The sequence below is a fragment of the Sebastes fasciatus genome, chromosome 12, assembly GCF_043250625.1.
Source record: "Sebastes fasciatus isolate fSebFas1 chromosome 12, fSebFas1.pri, whole genome shotgun sequence".
NCBI lineage: Eukaryota > Metazoa > Chordata > Actinopteri > Perciformes > Sebastidae > Sebastes > Sebastes fasciatus.
The window spans coordinates 30,286,227-30,304,356 of NC_133806.1; the positions used below are offsets into that span (position 1 = coordinate 30,286,227).

At 41.7% G+C, this 18,130-nt stretch overlaps 1 protein-coding gene and 1 long non-coding RNA gene across 2 annotated transcripts in view; one reads left to right on the plus strand and one right to left on the minus strand.

The window, feature by feature from the left end:
- LOC141779700 (uncharacterized) overlaps positions 1-18,130 on the minus strand; it is a 57,535-nt gene that overhangs the window by 4,331 nt on the left and 35,074 nt on the right. The gene's annotated exons all lie outside the window — the stretch shown is intronic.
- Positions 4,475-11,447, plus strand: prdm13 (PR domain containing 13). The gene is made up of 4 exons (XM_074652459.1): positions 4,475-4,730; positions 6,258-6,389; positions 6,492-6,612; positions 8,750-11,447. Exons 1-4 carry the CDS (start codon positions 4,563-4,565, stop codon positions 10,243-10,245), a joined length of 1,917 nt encoding a protein of 638 aa, XP_074508560.1. The 5' UTR covers positions 4,475-4,562; the 3' UTR covers positions 10,246-11,447.

Below are 18,130 nucleotides of genomic sequence, written 5' to 3' on the forward strand. Positions count from 1 at the left end.
TTTATTTTATTAAATTATTATTATTATTATTATTATTATGTGATTCATTGCTGTAAAATATCCACCACAAAACATTAAAAATTATACATTTAACCCGGCTAAAAAAAGAAGATATTTAAAGGGGGGGGGGAAAGCAAAACAATTATTCAGATATTTGTTCAGATAATAACCGTGACTCCGACTAAAATATCTGGCCTCATTCACACACATATAGGCCAAGGTTGCGTGTCTTTAAACGTGCTCTTTGCCATCATAGTTGTTGTGCTCACACTTTTAGTTTGCAGACACACATTGGGTCACTAACCTCCTTCCTATAAGAGAAATGCAGTTTTAGCCTTCTCTGAGTGGAGAGAGCTGCTTATATTCACCCAGAAGGGCAAAAGTTGTGACTTTCTTTGAAACCTGCGATTTTCTGTCACTTTGTGCATATGCTTTGGGTGGCTAAATCCCAATTAGGGTCGGCTGACACGCTGCTCCATTCATGCAGAGCCCTGGCTGCATACATTTGCCTAGGAATGAACTCCTCACATAGATCTCCTGCTAAATGCGTTGGACAGCAGAGAGAATCGGCCTGACTGACACTTTCTTTCCGAGGCGCTCGAGTGAGAAAAGGTATGAATTTATAAGGTACACCGAAACATATCAATTCACGCAACTTCACACGCTTTTTATCCGCGCCTCCTCATGCGAGACAAAGTGACTTTAAGTCAGGGAAATGTGAAAAAAAACTTTGGAGAGACTTTGAATACCGAAATGGTTCAGCCCACTTCAGGGAGGGAAAAAAGGAGAGAATCTGAATGAAATCACGCATGAACAGCGTTGAATCAGGTGCCGTTTATTCGGCTTCTCTCTAATGCGATTTTGAATATTAGTCTGGGTTAAAATCCCAATCATGTCATCTGGTGGGAGTCCCATACAAGCATAATTACTATTCAAACGCGTCGCTAATGTCCCACCCGCATCCAGGCAGCTGGTCTGTCCTCCGTGCAGCTTGAGTCTTTCCCCACGTTTCTCACAACACCTTTAATTTAAAATAAAGAAAAGAAAAGAAAAGAAAAGGCAAAAAGGAATAAGATAAACAGGCCTGTCTAAAGCTTTTTCTCTTTGTCTGAGAGCGGGCTCACATCTGAAAGGAAGAAGTTCAACCTGTCCAGAGGATTTAAGTTGTCTTTTTTTTTTATTATAACAAGTGTGACCGAATAAATGTGAGAGATGCTGTAGGTGTCGGGCTTATACATGTGGTGTGGGGGGGGGGAATAAATGGATTTAGACAAACACGGAGTCATTTCTAAGACGTGGGAATCTGTGAGAAATAGGCCACATTGCTAAGTGGGACAATGATTGGGCCCTTCTTGAATAGACCCCAAACAAAGTTTATGGGTCGACATAAAAAATGTGTTTTCTTCGGAGCTCGGAGGGGTCTTAAATGGGTAGGCCATTGAAACCAGTCCAGGAGAGAGGAGAGGTGGTGGTGAACCCTTGGCACCCCTCAAGTATAGTCAGGCAGGCTGAATGGAGATCCCTGGTGGGGCATTGCTCTCTGGATTTACCGCGTTGCTTTGCAGGCAGGTTGTTCCTCTATATTCATGGCTCATTAATGGCCCAACCAGTTCAATCAGAGCCCCACCGTTTAGACACTTCAAATCCACCCCAAAAAAAGGCTGGCAAGAGCCGGGCAGAGCCGGCCCATAAAACCGTCTCTTCTTCTCGGCTCGTTATTTAGGTTTATTAAAGAGACGCGGGGTTTATTTAGGTTTATTAAAGAGACGCAGGGTTTATTTATAGGAGGAGCTCACTGGCGGAATGCTGCTGATTCACTCCGCAATATTGTCCCAAAAGAAAGATCACACCATGTAATTAATGTGTCTTTTTTTTTTGAGGAACAATAGCGCCGGTCAAGCCATTTAATTTAATTTAATTTTCCATCCCATTTGCTTCCAACACTGTTTTCTCTCTGACACCGAGTCTTTTGAGCGCTCTTCAGGGCTCCGGAGCGCACAGCGGAGCGGAGCGGGGATTCACCCCAGAAGAAGGAAACCTCTTCCACTTTCCCTCCTCCTCCTCGGAGAATCATTCATTTCAGTGTGGAGAAGTGCGGGTCTTTAAAAGCGGTGCAGGGGTGGATGGGAACCAGCCCGCAAATAGCGAGGCGTTAATAAATAACCTCTCCGCACAGCCAGGCGCAAACATTGCGACCATTGAGGAGATTGTTCGCGTGTCGTTCAGCCTATTTGAGTGACTGTGGAGGAGCGAGAGAGAGAGAGAGAGAGAGAGAGAGAGAGAGAGAGAGAGAGAGAGAGAGAGGGGCAATACGGGATGCCTGCAGAGAAAGAGAGAGATTAATGTCTATTAGTTTATTTACAGCATTTTATAGACCTGAACAAGCTGATTTATACTGAAATTAATGAATGCACTGATTTAATCTGAACTATGGGTTGTGTTTCATGTTGTTTTGTCTTTATTTTATTAGTTCTTTAAATTAAATACTCCATGGGAGTATAAAACTCATCACTTCTGGACGTTTTGTTATTTTAGATTATTTGTTCTGAATATCCTGGAGATTTCTGGCATCAGGAGTATATAGGCTGCTAGGTCACAGAGGACAGGTCAGAGGTCAACATGTTCATGGTCTGAACTGATCGCCCACAGGTTCTTGTTCTTCCTCTCAGCTCAGACTCATCATCAGCAGAGCATCAAAAGGCTCCATTAAACAACCTGCTGCACAGACACACATGTTGGAGACTCCCTTTACCCTCTATAACCCTCTATTCAATCACAATACATATGATGATGCCATTTATACCAGTGGATGTTGTTGGATCAATCTTTTAAGGCTTTTGGATCATTTTGCAATTAAAGTCATGTGATCTGAAATAATGTGCATGATATTATTTGATATTATATCCATGATAATCTGAATTAGTTGGGCTGTTTGTGACATAAATCCATCAAAGTTATAAGTCGAATGTTGCATTTATTTTTGCCAATCTAAGCTGTACAGTGAAAATCTCCATATTTGTCAATTTAAATAAGGATTAAATGATCCTTCTGAGAAAAAAAGACCTACTTTAAATTATATAAACCATTAAAAAACAACTGGATTGTCTGAAAAATGCAAAGCAAGACTTATTTTCTTAGCTGTGCAACATTTTGGAGATACATAGTTTTAACAGGACAATATTTATTTTATATATATATTGTAAAATCAATCAATCAATGAAGATGCTCAAGACCCTCAAATCAACACTTTCAATCAATTGTTTCATCACAATAATTTCTATCATATATTGATTTAGGACGCATTGATCATATTTTAAAATGAACATATTAACCTAAATATTTAAATGTTTTATTCTCCTAATATTTCTAACCTGCATTCATAATTTGTTTATTATATAATATTCCCATAAAGATTTTTCCTGCATGTTATATTGTGAAACTCTCCTGTTTTTGCATAGTTCCCTTTTTGTCACTGATTTTGAGGAAGAACTTAAAAAAATCATAAATAAATGTTTTATCACTATAAAACAGATGCCTGAATGGAGCTACCATGTAAGATAAAATAATGTCATTTTTACCCAAAAAATATATATTATAAAATGATTTGTGTAATTGTATTTTTTGCACATTGATACAGCAGAATAATATAGGTGTTGAATGAAGAGGACAAGTAAAGCTCAGTGTGTGCGTTGGGAAGATGGTGATGGTTGTTTTTCTCTCTCTCTCTCTCTCTTCCTGCTGCTGGTTCTTTTCAGTACCTGCCTGATCTCCACCCGGCACACGCCGAGAGTCAATAGAAGTTAACAAGTCCTCTAAACTTTCCTGCTCTTTTGTTAAACCGAGGAAACAAAAGGAGGAGGGAGAATAAAGCGCTTTGAAGTATATAAAACCCAAAGAATGCCAGCCAAGTAGATTTAAAGTAGCCGCTGATTTCCAAAAAAAGCCCAGCTTGAAAGGGAAGAATGGGAAAGGTTTGAGGATTTATGGAGAAATTATACAGTGGATTTGTCAGTTAAAATATCGGAACTGTCTGCAGGACAAAGCCACATGCTGAGGATTAATGGTCGCTGTGGACCTTTGATTCTGCTCCCTCTTTTCTCTGCCCTTGACAAATTGGATTTTGGGGATGGGAAGGTCGCCTGGCTCTTTGTGTCTCTTGACCGGTTTGGAGCAATTCATTATGCGGCGGGGTGAGGGAAAGTGTCCATGTGAGCAGGCCTGTTTCTCCTCTCCTCTCTCCTCTCTCTCCTCACAGCTGCTGGGAGAGACCAACTCTCTCACACTCACTCACACGCACACGCACTCTCCTCCTCGCTGCAAACTCTCCCCCCTCTTTAATCCACCTTACAGCGCAGCATCACCTCTCTGCACGGAGGGGAGGGGTGGTGTGGGGTGGGGGTGGGGGGGGGGTCACCATCACTAGAAAAGCCGGCCAGCATAACGCCACCGCGTCACTTTGAGGGCGGATATCGGCCGGTCCTCATCCTCATTCTCATCTCTTCCTCCTCCTCCTCCTCTTCCTCCTTCCCTGCACTCAGCCACTCTGGTCTCCATCAGTCTTCATGGTTCTGGTCTCAGCCCACGCCATGCAAGCCAGCCGGGCGTCCACCACAGTCAGTGTGTTTGCGGACTGCAGCATCCCGGCCGGGCTCCGGGTAGGACCGGTACCGGGCGTCTTCAGACTCGGGAAGTACGTGTCGGACCGTAAAGAAGTTGGACCCAAGAAGAAGGTAAAAACATTTTTTCAATATATGTTTATCTCGAAGTTATTATAGGCATGTTTTTAGACTATGCAGCGCAAAAATGCGTCTTATTTGGACATATTTTGAGTTTAATCGGGTGCATTAAAGAGCTTTGAATGAAGGTTGTATTGCTATATTTTTAAAATAAACTTTTATGTATTCATTTATGACCAATTTATCTATTAAAAAGAATGCATAAAACTTTTTTCAAACTATTTTTTGTGAGCAAAATTTACGCCGTCAATTACAATAAATAATATCTAAACACACTATAAATATATATATATTTAAATTTACGCATATTAAAAACGAACGGACTGATTTTGGATTTTAAAGCTGCACTGTCAAACTGCATCGGGCCTTCTCTTATTAATTGGTTTGGCCTGTCAGGTTGGAAATAATTGAGGTCCATTAGTGGCCGACTTGTCAGTCTGTGCTTCTACTTAACCGGCCTAATGGGTGACCCGGCTCCGCTGTGCGGGACTAGATGGCCTCAGCCGCCTTCAGCCGCCTCACAGATCACATCTCACCGCCTGGCGGGCCTGTTATCCCGATGAGCCGTTTAGTTTTAATGTAATCCGGCCACAGAAAGATGCCACTGAGGCTGGGGCCCGCAGCCTGGGGCTACGAGAAAATATTAATATTAATAATAATAAAATAAATAAATATTATTAATAATAATAATAACACTGATAAAAGATAGAATTAAACATCCATGTTATTATTGGAATGGGATTATTTTTGAGTATGTGGTGGGAAATAATATTTTTAAAGTCCAGAGGAGCAAAGAATTAGAAAATAAAAGTCTCCAGATATTACAATTTAAAATTAAAAATACACTTATGTTTTACACGCACAGGAGGAGTAAACACTTGGCCGCTCTTCAGTGCGTCTAGAACCGCATCTTTAACCGCACCCTGTTATTGTTGGAGGCTGTCATCGGATGTGATTGATGCGTCTAAATGCGTGGCCCCGGGCTGCCGGCGATCATCAGGTGCAATCTCTGTGTCAAATGTCACGCTTCGATCTTTAATGTCCTTGAACAGTTTAGAAACGCTCTGACACTCCTCAAATTCGTTTCCCATATCAAGTCAATTAGGCCCGAGTGTCATTCTCTTTAGTAAATTATCAGCAGAGCGTATAAAGACGCATTAAGCGCGTTTTGGTCCTGCGTGGCCCGCAGCACCTCCAGGTAATAATAAAGCATATATATACAGTCATGGGCGACACGATTGGATTGACAAGATTCGTTAAATAAAATATGAATAAACGGGTATATTAATTGAAACAATAACAATGGGATTGGTAAATTTGTTTGGAAAGAAAAACTACAAAAGTTGCGCGTTTTCCCCCCCAAAAGAGGCCAAATGTGTAGCTGTAGTGTAAATATTTTATATGTTATAATGTTTGTCTGTGAGGGGAGACATGTTAAAGGGCCTTGGTGTGCATATTCCCATCATTCCTATCATAATTGTCAAGCTCATGCTCATTGTGACCGTTTCTTTGCTGGCTTAGATTCGCTTGGTTCGGGGTGAGTTCGTGGATGAGTCGGGCTGTCCCGTGTCAGACTGGATCGGATTGATCCGCTCCGCCAGAAACAGCCAAGAGCAAAACCTGGAGGCAGTGTCCGATTTACCTGGCGGACAGGTGAATGTTCATCACATCACACTTTAAGGTGTCAGATTTTTTTTCTCCCCATTTGGACACTTTTGGTAACTTCAGCCTCTCTGCTCCTCTTCCTCTTCCAAGATTTTCTACCGCGTGCTGAGGGAGATCCCTGCAGGAGAGGAGCTCAGTGTCTGGTACTCCACCTCTCTGGCCCAGTGGTACGACATCCCAACCACGGCCACTCCCACGCACGACGAGAAAGGTAAATCACACTGCTGATAATGAGCCAGAGAGTTCAACCAGACGGCCTGTTGTCTGGAAATAAAATGATGGGAATTAAAAATAAATAAAAATAATCTTCTATATCTGTATGTGAACAGATGTGGAGCTCTGAGAATTTTAGATGTAATAATAATAGTAATAGTCACAATAATAATAATAATTTCAAATACCACATAGGCCTACACTAAAGTTTTTTTTATTGCGTATTAAGATGTTTACTATTATTATTCTGGTGTCATGCAGCAAACTGTGGTATGCCCTCAGCTTTACTCTGACACATCATCGACATGTTGAGGGTCCATCATTGCACCGTTAAATGACTGCCAATACCCGTCATGTCCCTCTTCTATTGCTCACAGATGGGAATCAATCGGATTGTTGTTTTTTCCTCAGGCAGCCTATTTATTTATTTGTTGTAATTGATTTACTTATTTATCGAAGATTCCCGAAAAAACATTTTTTTTTCATTTAAAAAAAATAAAATGAATCTAAAAATCCCTTTCTTTGGCAATTTTCTTTTAATTCGTTTACATAAAAGGGATGGAAATATTACTTCAGGCCTACAACAGCATTGACTGGATCGGTATTTGGCCAAACGAAGTTGTAGCATTTAATCATTTAGTGTGGGCCACTAATAATTCAATAATGAAGAGCAAAAATAAATCCGATTGCAAGAATATTAGACAACAGTACTCTTTCCTTTCAGAGCATCTGATGATTTCTTGTTGGGATGAGTTTTGTCATCAGTCTGTGTTTGGATTTGTAATCTGTGTGTTTGGGCTGGTAATGATAATTTGTCTGTTGCGCTTGGGGATTATTCCCTAATCTTGGCAAAACACCAGCTCAACAGGAACTAATCCGTTTTGTTTAAAAAAGGAAAGATTAGTATCAACAGACACGTTGCAGAGAATTCCATCAATGGACTTGAATTAGTTTGGATTATTTTTGTTTTATCTGGACTTTGAAGGGCCTCTTAACAAATGGTATCAAACTCGCGCGTGTGATAAAGTAATTATGGCGCTTGAAGCACAATAATAAAAAAAGGCAATTAAAAGCAAAAAACTGACGAGTCTCGGCGACCATGGAAGAAGAAGAAGAGGCTGCTGATTCAGACGGAGGTTAACAAATGTCACCGAGTCATTAATATTCATGTATTCAAAAGCAAATAAATTCAAAAACAAGTGCTTCACGGTAAATTAGGTGGGTGCGTCAAGGTATTGTGGCCTAATGAATGCTAACTTTTATATGGGGTGTATATTGCCCTGATTGTCCGGCCCAACACCGTGTGCGCTCCTGGACATACTGCTCTCTCCCATTATGAGGCGTCAACAGATGGGCCGCCGTCATTGTTTCTGGAGACTTGCGATTTCAAGCAACAGCTGCTGTCACTTCCACGGGAAAGCGCACAGACAGGAGAAAGTCCCGCATTCAATGCATCATCGGGTTTACTGAGCGCCAGATTGGGCAGGGCGTTTTGCTCTTTTGATGGCGATCATAAACAATGGCCCGTATGAGGATTACAAAATCATTACATCTATATTAACCTCGGAGTGCTCGACTGGGGGTCATTCAAATGGCCTCCTGTGTCCATTAACATTTGGCACCAGATCTTAGGAACCGGATCCCATCCATTATCTTTACGTCTCAGGTGATGTGCAGCAGTGACTGAGGAACATGTTGCTATTTAAAAAGGGATATTTTCAAGGGAATAACGATGCTATATTGCAATGTTTGTATATGACAACCCTTCGATTTTGATGCCAACGCACTGCAAAATATATATAATATAAGATAATATATGTATTTTTCTATTACATCACAGCCTTTATACAATTAATGTGCGCGTGTGGTTATGGTGGTATTTGGGTGGAGAGGGGGGGGGGGGGGGGGGGGGGGGGGGGGGGGGGTCACTTGTCTGTGCGCGCTCACAGGTCTTTTCTCTACAGGTTGCCAAACCTGTTATATTCATTTTACGCACGGGACCTGGCATTTTACGCACGGGAATATATTCTGAATGATCATGTCATGAGTGTTATCTGGCTTCACGCTGTGTTGGGTGACTTAATGATCCGCATCCAGCTGATAATTAATGTCATGTTCTGCTCTTGTCTCTACAGGTGAGGAGCGTTACATCTGCTGGTACTGCTGGAGGATATTCAAATACCCCAACACACTGAAGGCCCACGTCCACTTCCACTGCGCCCTGAGCAACGGACGGGGCTTTGTGAACAGCGAGCAGGTCAGAGGCACGGAGACCTTCAGCAGGTCACCGAAGTCCGGAGACATCCCCAACACGTCCACCTCTCCGAGGAGCGGGCACAGTAACTCATCAGACTCCGGGAGACGGGTAGTGTCCTCCTCTCCGTTTCTACACAAAGCGGGACAGTCAAAGAGGAGCAGCTCAGAGGAGCAGGACAGGGCCCTGGACATGAGCGTCACCTCAGCTAGGAACCAGGGACACATCCTGGGCCTCGGAGCCACGTCCTCGGTCTCGGTGCTGAGCAGCATGGGCTTCCACCCGGGTGTCCGCTCCGCCTTCAAACCCACCGGCGGCTCCAAAGGCCCGGGCTCGGAGGCCTCCAGAGAGGACGGGACCGGGAAGCTCACTGGCTTGGGGTTCAGCAAACTCATCGGGAACCTGAAACCGATCCGCAATGTGGGGGGCGAGACTCTAAACGGGACCGGAAACCACCCTCCCAAGTGCGCACCTGCGATTATGGACTCCTCATCATCTCAGATGGTGCCGTGCGCAAACGCTCTCCGAGGTTTCCCGCTGCTGCCTCACATGGAGGAGACGTCGGCTTTTAAGCACGTGGAGAGCCGGATGCACTCCGGTCTGTCTCCGTCCCGGTACCCCAACATGCCCCCCGGTCTCCACTTTGAGAGGTTCTCTCTGCCTCACTTCGACGGAGTCAAGACGTACGGTGCAGACTGTAACATCCCACTAATGCCTCTCACGGTGTATAACGGAGAGCTTCTGTACAGCTCACCTTACTATCCGCTCAAGTTCCACTTCAGCAACCTCCTCAAGTACCCGGAGTCCATGTCCTACTTCGGTGCGCCCTCGCTGAACCACGACCTGGGCTCCATCACCAACATCGACCGGGAGATCGCCATGCACACCCAGCAGCTGTCTGAGATCGCCGCGGAGAAGAACCGGACGAGGCTGGACTCTCTGCCCACCGGGAGCGCCAGCAACGCCGGCTCTGGCAAGCCGAAGAAGGGCCACCTGTGTCTGTACTGCGGCAAGCTGTACTCGAGGAAATACGGCCTGAAGATCCACATGAGGACTCACACGGGCTACAAGCCGCTCAAGTGCAAAGTGTGCTTCAGGCCGTTCGGAGACCCGAGCAACCTGAACAAACACATCCGGCTCCACGCGGAGGGAAACACGCCGTACAGGTGCGACTTCTGCGGCAAGGTGCTGGTGCGGAGGAGGGACCTGGAGAGACACGTCAAGTCCAGACACCCAGGACAGACCGTCAAGAAGCTGGAGGAGAAACCCAGCGGCCTGTTCGAGGACGCGGAGCAGAAGAGCGACAATGACAGTGATGTGGACGTGTGCTTCACCGACGACCAGAGCGACCAAGAGTCGAGCAAAAACAATGACTGACATGTTTTCATGCACAAAGAAAGAGAGACTGCTCATTGACTTTAAATTATGTACACAAGAAAATCTGAATTTTTACATTTTAGACATTGACCCAAGGGCCTCTGGCACCACATTTTCTAAACTTGATGATTCTCAGTTGAAATATTACTTTTTGACCTAGAGGGGACTTTTTGTTTGGTGTTTCATAATGACTTATTCAAGAAAAAAAAAAATCATAATTATCCATGTATTCAGTTGCTAGTAATCGGCAGGTAAAATGTTCTTTGTCTTGCTCATGGACACTGCAACAATGTTCCTCTGCTCTGCCAAATAACCTGCGGCCTTTGGGTTCTGGCACAAAACAAAGTCTGCCAGTGGTGTTGCAGACCTTTTTTCGTTTGATTTCAAATAACCATAATTGTTTTCATATTTTTTTATTTTATGCAAAAGGAGAAAGTCTTTCTCTGCTGCGTAAAATACTGACGATTCTACAAAACCATTAAAGCAACTGCACACAAAACAAGATCCAACATCACTTACAGACATTTTCAGTCGCTTTAAGAAAAGAAGTCAAGGTATATATATATTTTTTTTGCAGTGTAAAAGTCTTTTGTAATATGTCTCCCCCTGAGGAAGGATTTATGGGTTTATTTAACTAAATCCAAAAAAGAAGAGCACTACATTCCATCACACTGGACATTATGACGCATTATGAGCTGCAAAATAATACAATTATTTTTTATTTTGTTTTTATTGTGAAAAAAATGGCAACATCCCCACATTCCCTTCTTAAACTGTCAGTTGCACTTTAAAAACAGCAATGAACAGATGCGTAATGATTATTATAATCGAACTTTCTTCCATGACTTCATTAAAGATCCCCTGCGCCTCACTGAGGAACACTTAAATTTGCACTTTCTAGCCTTGAGGCGTCTTAAAGAGGCAGCCAGCAGCAGCGCCCAGTTTATTTAAGGAATTATTTCTAGAGAAAGAAAACAGTTATAGCCTATGTAAAGAAGTGTAAAGTATGATATTTCACATTTCAGTGGAGAAGTGTTGTATACGTTTGTTTATAAGTGATATTGTCTATGAGCACAATATTTTACTCCCGTCCAGTAAGTCGTTGGTTTTTGAATAAATTTAATTTAAAATATCAAAAAAAGTTGTTTGTTTTATTTTATTTTTTTCTACCTGTGAGATGTTCAAAATGAATATTCCATGTATTAAACTCTATGATATGTACTCTAATATTCAGTACGCTTGGTGTTTTGTTCAGCCTTTATAATGCAGTTGAACAGACAGACAATATGCAGATGGACGAGTACATTTCGTCTGTTATGACGCAGTAATAAATAAATCCGCATTAATAACTTTAATGCACAGCGGAAAGCTATAAGGGTGCAATATTTCTGTCAGTTACCTTTTCCCCCTCTTCTTCTCCTTTCAATAATAATAATAATGATGATAACGATAATAATAATAAGAAGAAGAAGAATAAATGAAAAATAATAAATAAATAAATAAATAAGTAAATAAATACTACTATTAGTAATGATAATAATAATAATTATAAGAAGAAATGAAATATAATAAATAATCAATACTACTACTACTACTAATGATGATAATATAATAATAATAAATAAATAATAACAATAAGAAATGAAAAATAATGAATAAGTAAATAATCAAAAACTACTACTACTACTAATGATAATAATAATAATATCCAATAATGATAATAATAAGAAGAAGAAATGAAAATAAATAAATAAATAATCAAAACTACTACTACTAATGATACTAATTAAATAATAATAAACAAATAATAATCAATAATAATAATAATAATAATTTCTCCCAAAGGAAGCTTTACTTGAAATAAAAGTAGCAATACCTCAACGTAGAATCCTCTGTTACAAGTATAAAAGTCCTGCATTAAAATGTTTCTTAATTAAAAGCATGTCAGTATTATTAGCAAATTGTACTTACAGTATCAAAAGTGAAAGTACTCAATGCAAAATATTGGCCCCCTGCCAGTGTTTCGCTATCCTATCATCACATCATGTGTAATTAGCATTTTTTTCTGTTGTGAGGTTGAGCTACTTTTCACCAATGTCTATGCTGTTAGTTTAATCATTATTCACCACTGGAAAGATAAAGCAGGGCATCATATTCTAGAAGCTCATTATATGTTTTGATTTGTATTTATAGCTGTCAAATGAATGTGGAGTAGAAAGCAGAGTATTTCTCTGTGAAATGTAGTAGAGTAGAAGAATAGAGTGGCATCAGTAAGGAATACTGAAAGGACAAATAATTCAAATATGTACTTAATTACAGTAAATAGATTTAGTTACATTCCACCACTGCTTTCAGTACTGTCCCATTAGACCATAAAATACCAGATCTTGATTATTTCTTAATAATTAGGTTTTGAGGTGGTAAAATAAAGCTGCCACCTCCTTTTCGCAGGTTTGGTACACCGTCATGTCAGCGGTCTGTGTCCTCCACTGACAAGTCAAACCACCTTTCACTTCACACAACAGGAGAGGAAACAACTGCAGCTATGTTTGAGATATCGGGGCAGATATTCCACAAGGACAGTCGCTGGCAATTTAATACTTTAAATTGGCCGTTGGTGAAAGACTGTGTCCTTTCTACCAGATGTAAAGGCAGTAAGGATATACTGAATCCATCTGTGAAAAGTTGAAAGAATCTGCTTATAGTGTGTCACTATATTCATTCTCTATCTGCCTCACCTGTTTTGTCATGGTGGTGATGGTGACACTGGAAAAACACTTCAGCTCAAAAATACATATAGCAGGAGCCACGCTATATCTTCCCTTTTCCTTTCACTGTGTTCAGGCTGACTGGGTTATATGTCCAGTTCTTATAAATCTCACATTTGAGTACATTCTATGTATATAGGTTTCTTCTATGTGACATTGAGGTACATTCCCTTTAAGAAATGGTATACTGAAAAAATTACATTTACAAGAGTCTTGTAAGAAAATGCTGTTGGTTTCTCAACATTACATAGATTTTCTAGTACGTAAAATGGCTAAAAATGGGAGCAGACAAAGCCAAAAAAAAGTTATTTAATAAGAGACAATGCAACATAGTGGGAAGAATAATCGAAGCAGAAGTTTCACCATTTGAGACGTTCCCCCGACAAGTAAAAAAAACAACATCCAGGATGTATCACATCCTGTTGAAAAGTGCACTCACAATATATAAAAATAAGTGATGCTTAACCTCACTCACGTTTCTACTCTGTTAGGGTGCTTATGATAGTATAATGAGTAGTCGGTGTGCATTGTGTCAGTGGCCTTAAATACTGTGCAAGTTCTCTGTTGCTGTAAATATTTTTTTCCCACGTTGTACACACAGACAGAAATATATTCTAGCTGTGCTCAGGCAGCACGCACAAAAATTGCTATTATTTACCAGCCTTGATGTGAAGGTCCCGTTCTTACAGTGAAGCCACGGGGTTAACACACCCACCAGCTCTGAACTAAACCGGGTGATTCCTGAATGTAGGCCGTGGCCAACGTTAGTAAGCCAGCTAAGAAGACACAACATGTAAATATGACAACTTTGGAGGTTGCGGAAGTCACATTGCTGCTCTTTTGGTGGAGTCTAACAGCATCCCGCACACCTCCTGTTAAAATCCATCCATCAACGTCCCAATAAGACAAAATGTCAAAGTAGTGGAGCGTTACTGGGATTAGTAACTGTAATGTACTCTAATTACTGAATTTTAAAATGTAGCCCTTCAACACCGATGGTAAGTCACATGTGCAAGTTACCAAAAACCTTCCACCAGATACCTGGTGGGATCTGTACAGACCACTTAGGGGCAATTTCAGAGACAAACTAGACCACATTTGCCTCACACAGCTCAATGTATCCTCATACAACAGCTCCTATGATATCTTACGAAAAGTTAATCCTAATTTTTCATGCGTTCTCCTACGAATGTCCAGAGTGCTCCATGGATGACGTATATTTGTAGGCCAACCGGGAAGTTAGCATCGCCCTAGGTTACCTCGACAAAAAAACAATGGGATTATTCCATTGGGTTTTGGATTATTGCAGAAAATATGATCTGTGGCAAACAAACGTTTATGATACTTACTGAGTATCATACTGAGCAAGATAATATCCACAAATGAACACCACTTTTATGATTTTTGTAGCGTGAATGCAATGAAGTAAAAAGCTAACGTTAGGCTATAAACGAACTACACCACAGACACATGAACGTAAGTATAAACACAACGAGGCTGTAAAGGAGAACGAGTCGGCGTGATGACGTTTAGTCGTCTCATTTAGCCACTTGTTAGCAACCGCCTTATTTAAGACACGTAAAAGCTTCAAAATTTAAGAGTTGGGTATTTATTGATGTATTTTATGTCGTAGAACTAAACGTTAAAATCTCTTAAGCTTGTGTTAACCACAGACCTTATTTTAGGCATATAACTAAAACCCATTAAAAAAACAACAACTTTGGCTTCCAGACGAGGGAACCGGAAGTGCTAAAATGCTAACTCATTTCCGGGTTTTAGGAATGGAAAAAACTTGGTTAGGTTTAGGAAAAGATCACAATTTGGGTTAAAATAACTACAGAAGTGGCGTTACATAAGTACGGAAGTTACGTGACAAATAGATCAACGTTGACTTCTAGTTTCACACGGGTTACTAACATCAGTCTCCTGGGTGAAAGTCAGATGTTTTTTGACCCATCCATCCTCCCCGACCTCCTCCCGACGCTGTGTTTGTTGCTCTTTATGCTTCCTGGTTCACGATTACGTGGATTAAATACATATTAATTTCAGTGCATTACTTTACACAGGTATAGCTTTGAGAACAGCCTGCACAGCTGCACATTTTTGCTTCCTCTCTTGGCTTGTTTGAGCAAAAAAATTGCCTTTTCCCCCCCCTGACACTTACTTAGTAACTACACCATGAACACCATTCATTAGAAAGTGGCAGCATCGAGTAAGAAGATGGACAGAAATCGACTGTGCTGGTACTCCATACCTGCGATTACTACTACTAGTGGAAGCTTTGACTCCGTCTCTGAAAAAAATGTGGCCTTTTCCTTCCAGATAACAGCTGTCCAAAAGTGGAGCAGTCCAGATACATCCTGAGGTTTTTCCATTAGTGACGACGAAATGGATGGTGGGGTTGAGTGCGAGTCAGGTGCCTGCGATGGTTAAGATAGAACTGAACAACAAAGCAAAGGTTTTGATTTGCTGGTTGATCTTTATTCACCTGCTGGTCAAAAGCGTTTGAAAGAATGAGATTGCAGATACAAGCGATCAAATGAGATTTTCCCACAGGGATGGTGACCCCCACTCTTCCCAAAAGAAGAGTTCAGTGATTGCGAACACAAGCTAGCTCGGTTCAAAGGAATTATCCAGAAATAAAAGAGGTTCTCTGCAGTTGAATGTAACGTGGCGCAGTCGTTTTCTCCGATTTATTTCCTGGCATATTGTCCGTTTAAGACAAAAAGAAGAAAAGGCCACATAAAACATTTCCCCAGAATGTACACTAAACATGTATTCCCATTATGATTGGCCACAAATGCGCGCCATGATTCAACCCACAGGAATTATTGTAATTAACTCCAAAGTGTTTTCACTGTCAGCAGGGGAGCGGCTTCAGAGGGTCGGAGCTGTCTGCCCCTTTATGTGTTCACTGTACCCAGTATTATATCCTCTCCTCTACGTACAATACTCAGGGCTCTCCGCTGTGGGCCCCCACATCAGTCTGGACCGAGTCCAGGCTCTGTTTGTGTTTCAAACCCCCTTCACTCTCTCTCACACTATAACACCCTGCTCGCTCATCCCCTCCCACCAGCGTTTTCAATCAATTAGTGCCGTTCATTAGTGGGAACATTGGGAAAAAAAGAGTTTGATTGAGAGAGTTTGACTCCCAGCCTAGAGTTTGATCCAAAACCAGACTTCACCGCACCGAGGCAGACGTGTTTCCAGGTTACGATTCAGTCTCTTCTAAAGCCTGATCTGGGTAACCTTGATCACAGGAATCCTTTCAGCCGCTCGCCTTAACTGACCAAGCATTGGATGAGACACAATAAAGATGGCAGATATTTCAGAGTCATGTTGGGAACTACCCAATATGCTATTCACTGTGAAGCTGAAACGGAAAATTTTTCATTGTTGTTTCAGTCTTTTGGAAGTGAAGTTTTGAATAAAATGTTGTATTATACCCAAATACTCTTTGTCAAGTGACTCAAGTCAGTGACTTGACTGTCAGGAATGATTGGAAGAAGTGCACTATGAAGTAACTCTTTAACGAGTTACTTACTTGAGGGAACGAGTTACTAACTTGAGGGAACAACTTACTAACTATAGGGAACGAGGGAACGACTTACTAACTTGAGGGAAAATGTTAATAAAATTCTCTCCTATGGGTATGGGGGGCTCTGTACATTAGTGTTTTTACTCTCAGTATTAATACTATATTTAGTTCGTTTAAATGGTTGAATGAGACTGGAGACAAAAGAGCAACAAAAAACTGGAAAATCCTCATTAGTGCCTTCAAAAGAGACGTAGAGATCAGGTGAAGTCATGAAGCCTTTATCTTTTATTTTTCTCTCACACTGAATGTGTTGAGCTGAAGGTGTGTGAAATAGTTTAGCCTCTACTCAGCAGCTTCTGATGAGATAAAAAGGAGGCTAATTGCAAAGAACATAAAAATAAAGTTGGTATGCCAGCTATAAACATCAGGTCCTAGGGTAATACGGCATTTTGATCAGTGTTTTGTGTGTGCGTGTGCGGATACAAGCATATTCAAAATGTTCTCCATTGGAGAGTCAGCTGGAAGGTCAGTGTCTGTCACAACGATATACACTTTAATTGAACCATGCCCTTTCCGATGAGAGCCATGGCCAGACCCAGACCCGGTTTAAGAATGGCTCATCATCAGGCAGAAAACCTTCATACTTTGTATGTCCATTCACACTGGGATCTTCTCCTTGACACTGGGAGCTCTGGGGTCTCATTACAGACACTTTCCAAGTCTGAAATCCTCTCTTATCGCAGTTTAGGATGACATTTAGGATTTTTGGTATTACAGACACATGTTTCCTATAACTTATCTTATCTCAGGGTATGAATTTAGCTATTACAGAACCGTCCTAACTTAGAGATTTCCCAAGTTAGGAATCCTAAATTAAGATGGCGTAGAACGCTGTCCTAAATTCAAAGTAACTGCCAAAAACGTTGGCTGTACTGTTGTTAGGTCTGTACGGCACTGACAATAAAGATTGGGAACAACATCCATCCATCCATTTTCTTCCGGTTATCCGGGGCCAGGGCAGCAGGCTAAGCAGGGAATTCCAGACGTCCCTCTCCCCAGCAACGTTTTCCAGCTCTTTCTGGGGGACCCCGAGGCGTTCCCAAGCCAGCCGAGATATAAAATCTCTCCAGCTTGTTCTGGGTCTACTCCGGGGCCTCTTACCAGTTGGACGTGCCCAGAAAACCTCCAAAGGGAGGCGTCCAGGAGGCATCCTGATCAGATGCCCGAATCACCTCAGCTGGCCCCTTTCGACGCGAAGGAGCAGCAGCTCTACTCCGAGCTCCCCCCGGATGTCTGAGCTCCTCACCCTATCTCTAAGGCTGAGCCCAGCCACCCTACGAAGGAAACTCATTTCGGCTGCTTGTATCCGCAATCTCAACCTTTCGGTCACTACCCAAAGCTCATGACCATAGGTGAAGGGTGGAACGTAGATGGACTGTTAAATTGAGAGCTTTACCTTCCCACTCAGCTCCTTCTTCACCACAAAATTTTTTTCCAGACCACGTATTAACGGGTATGTATCGACTGCCAAGACGATTAATTTAGAATTTGATCGAAGCTAATATCGTCCATGATAGTA

Excerpts from the sequence above, each read along its gene's own strand:
- prdm13 (XM_074652459.1), top strand. The coding sequence starts at position 4,563 with ATGGTTCTGGTCTCAGCCCACGCCATGCAAGCCAGCCGGGCGTCCACC. Across the intron at positions 6,390-6,491 it reads CCGATTTACCTGGCGGACAG|ATTTTCTACCGCGTGCTGAG; the intron begins GTGAATGTTCAT and ends TCCTCTTCCAAG. Across the intron at positions 6,613-8,749 it reads TCCCACGCACGACGAGAAAG|GTGAGGAGCGTTACATCTGC; the intron begins GTAAATCACACT and ends TTGTCTCTACAG.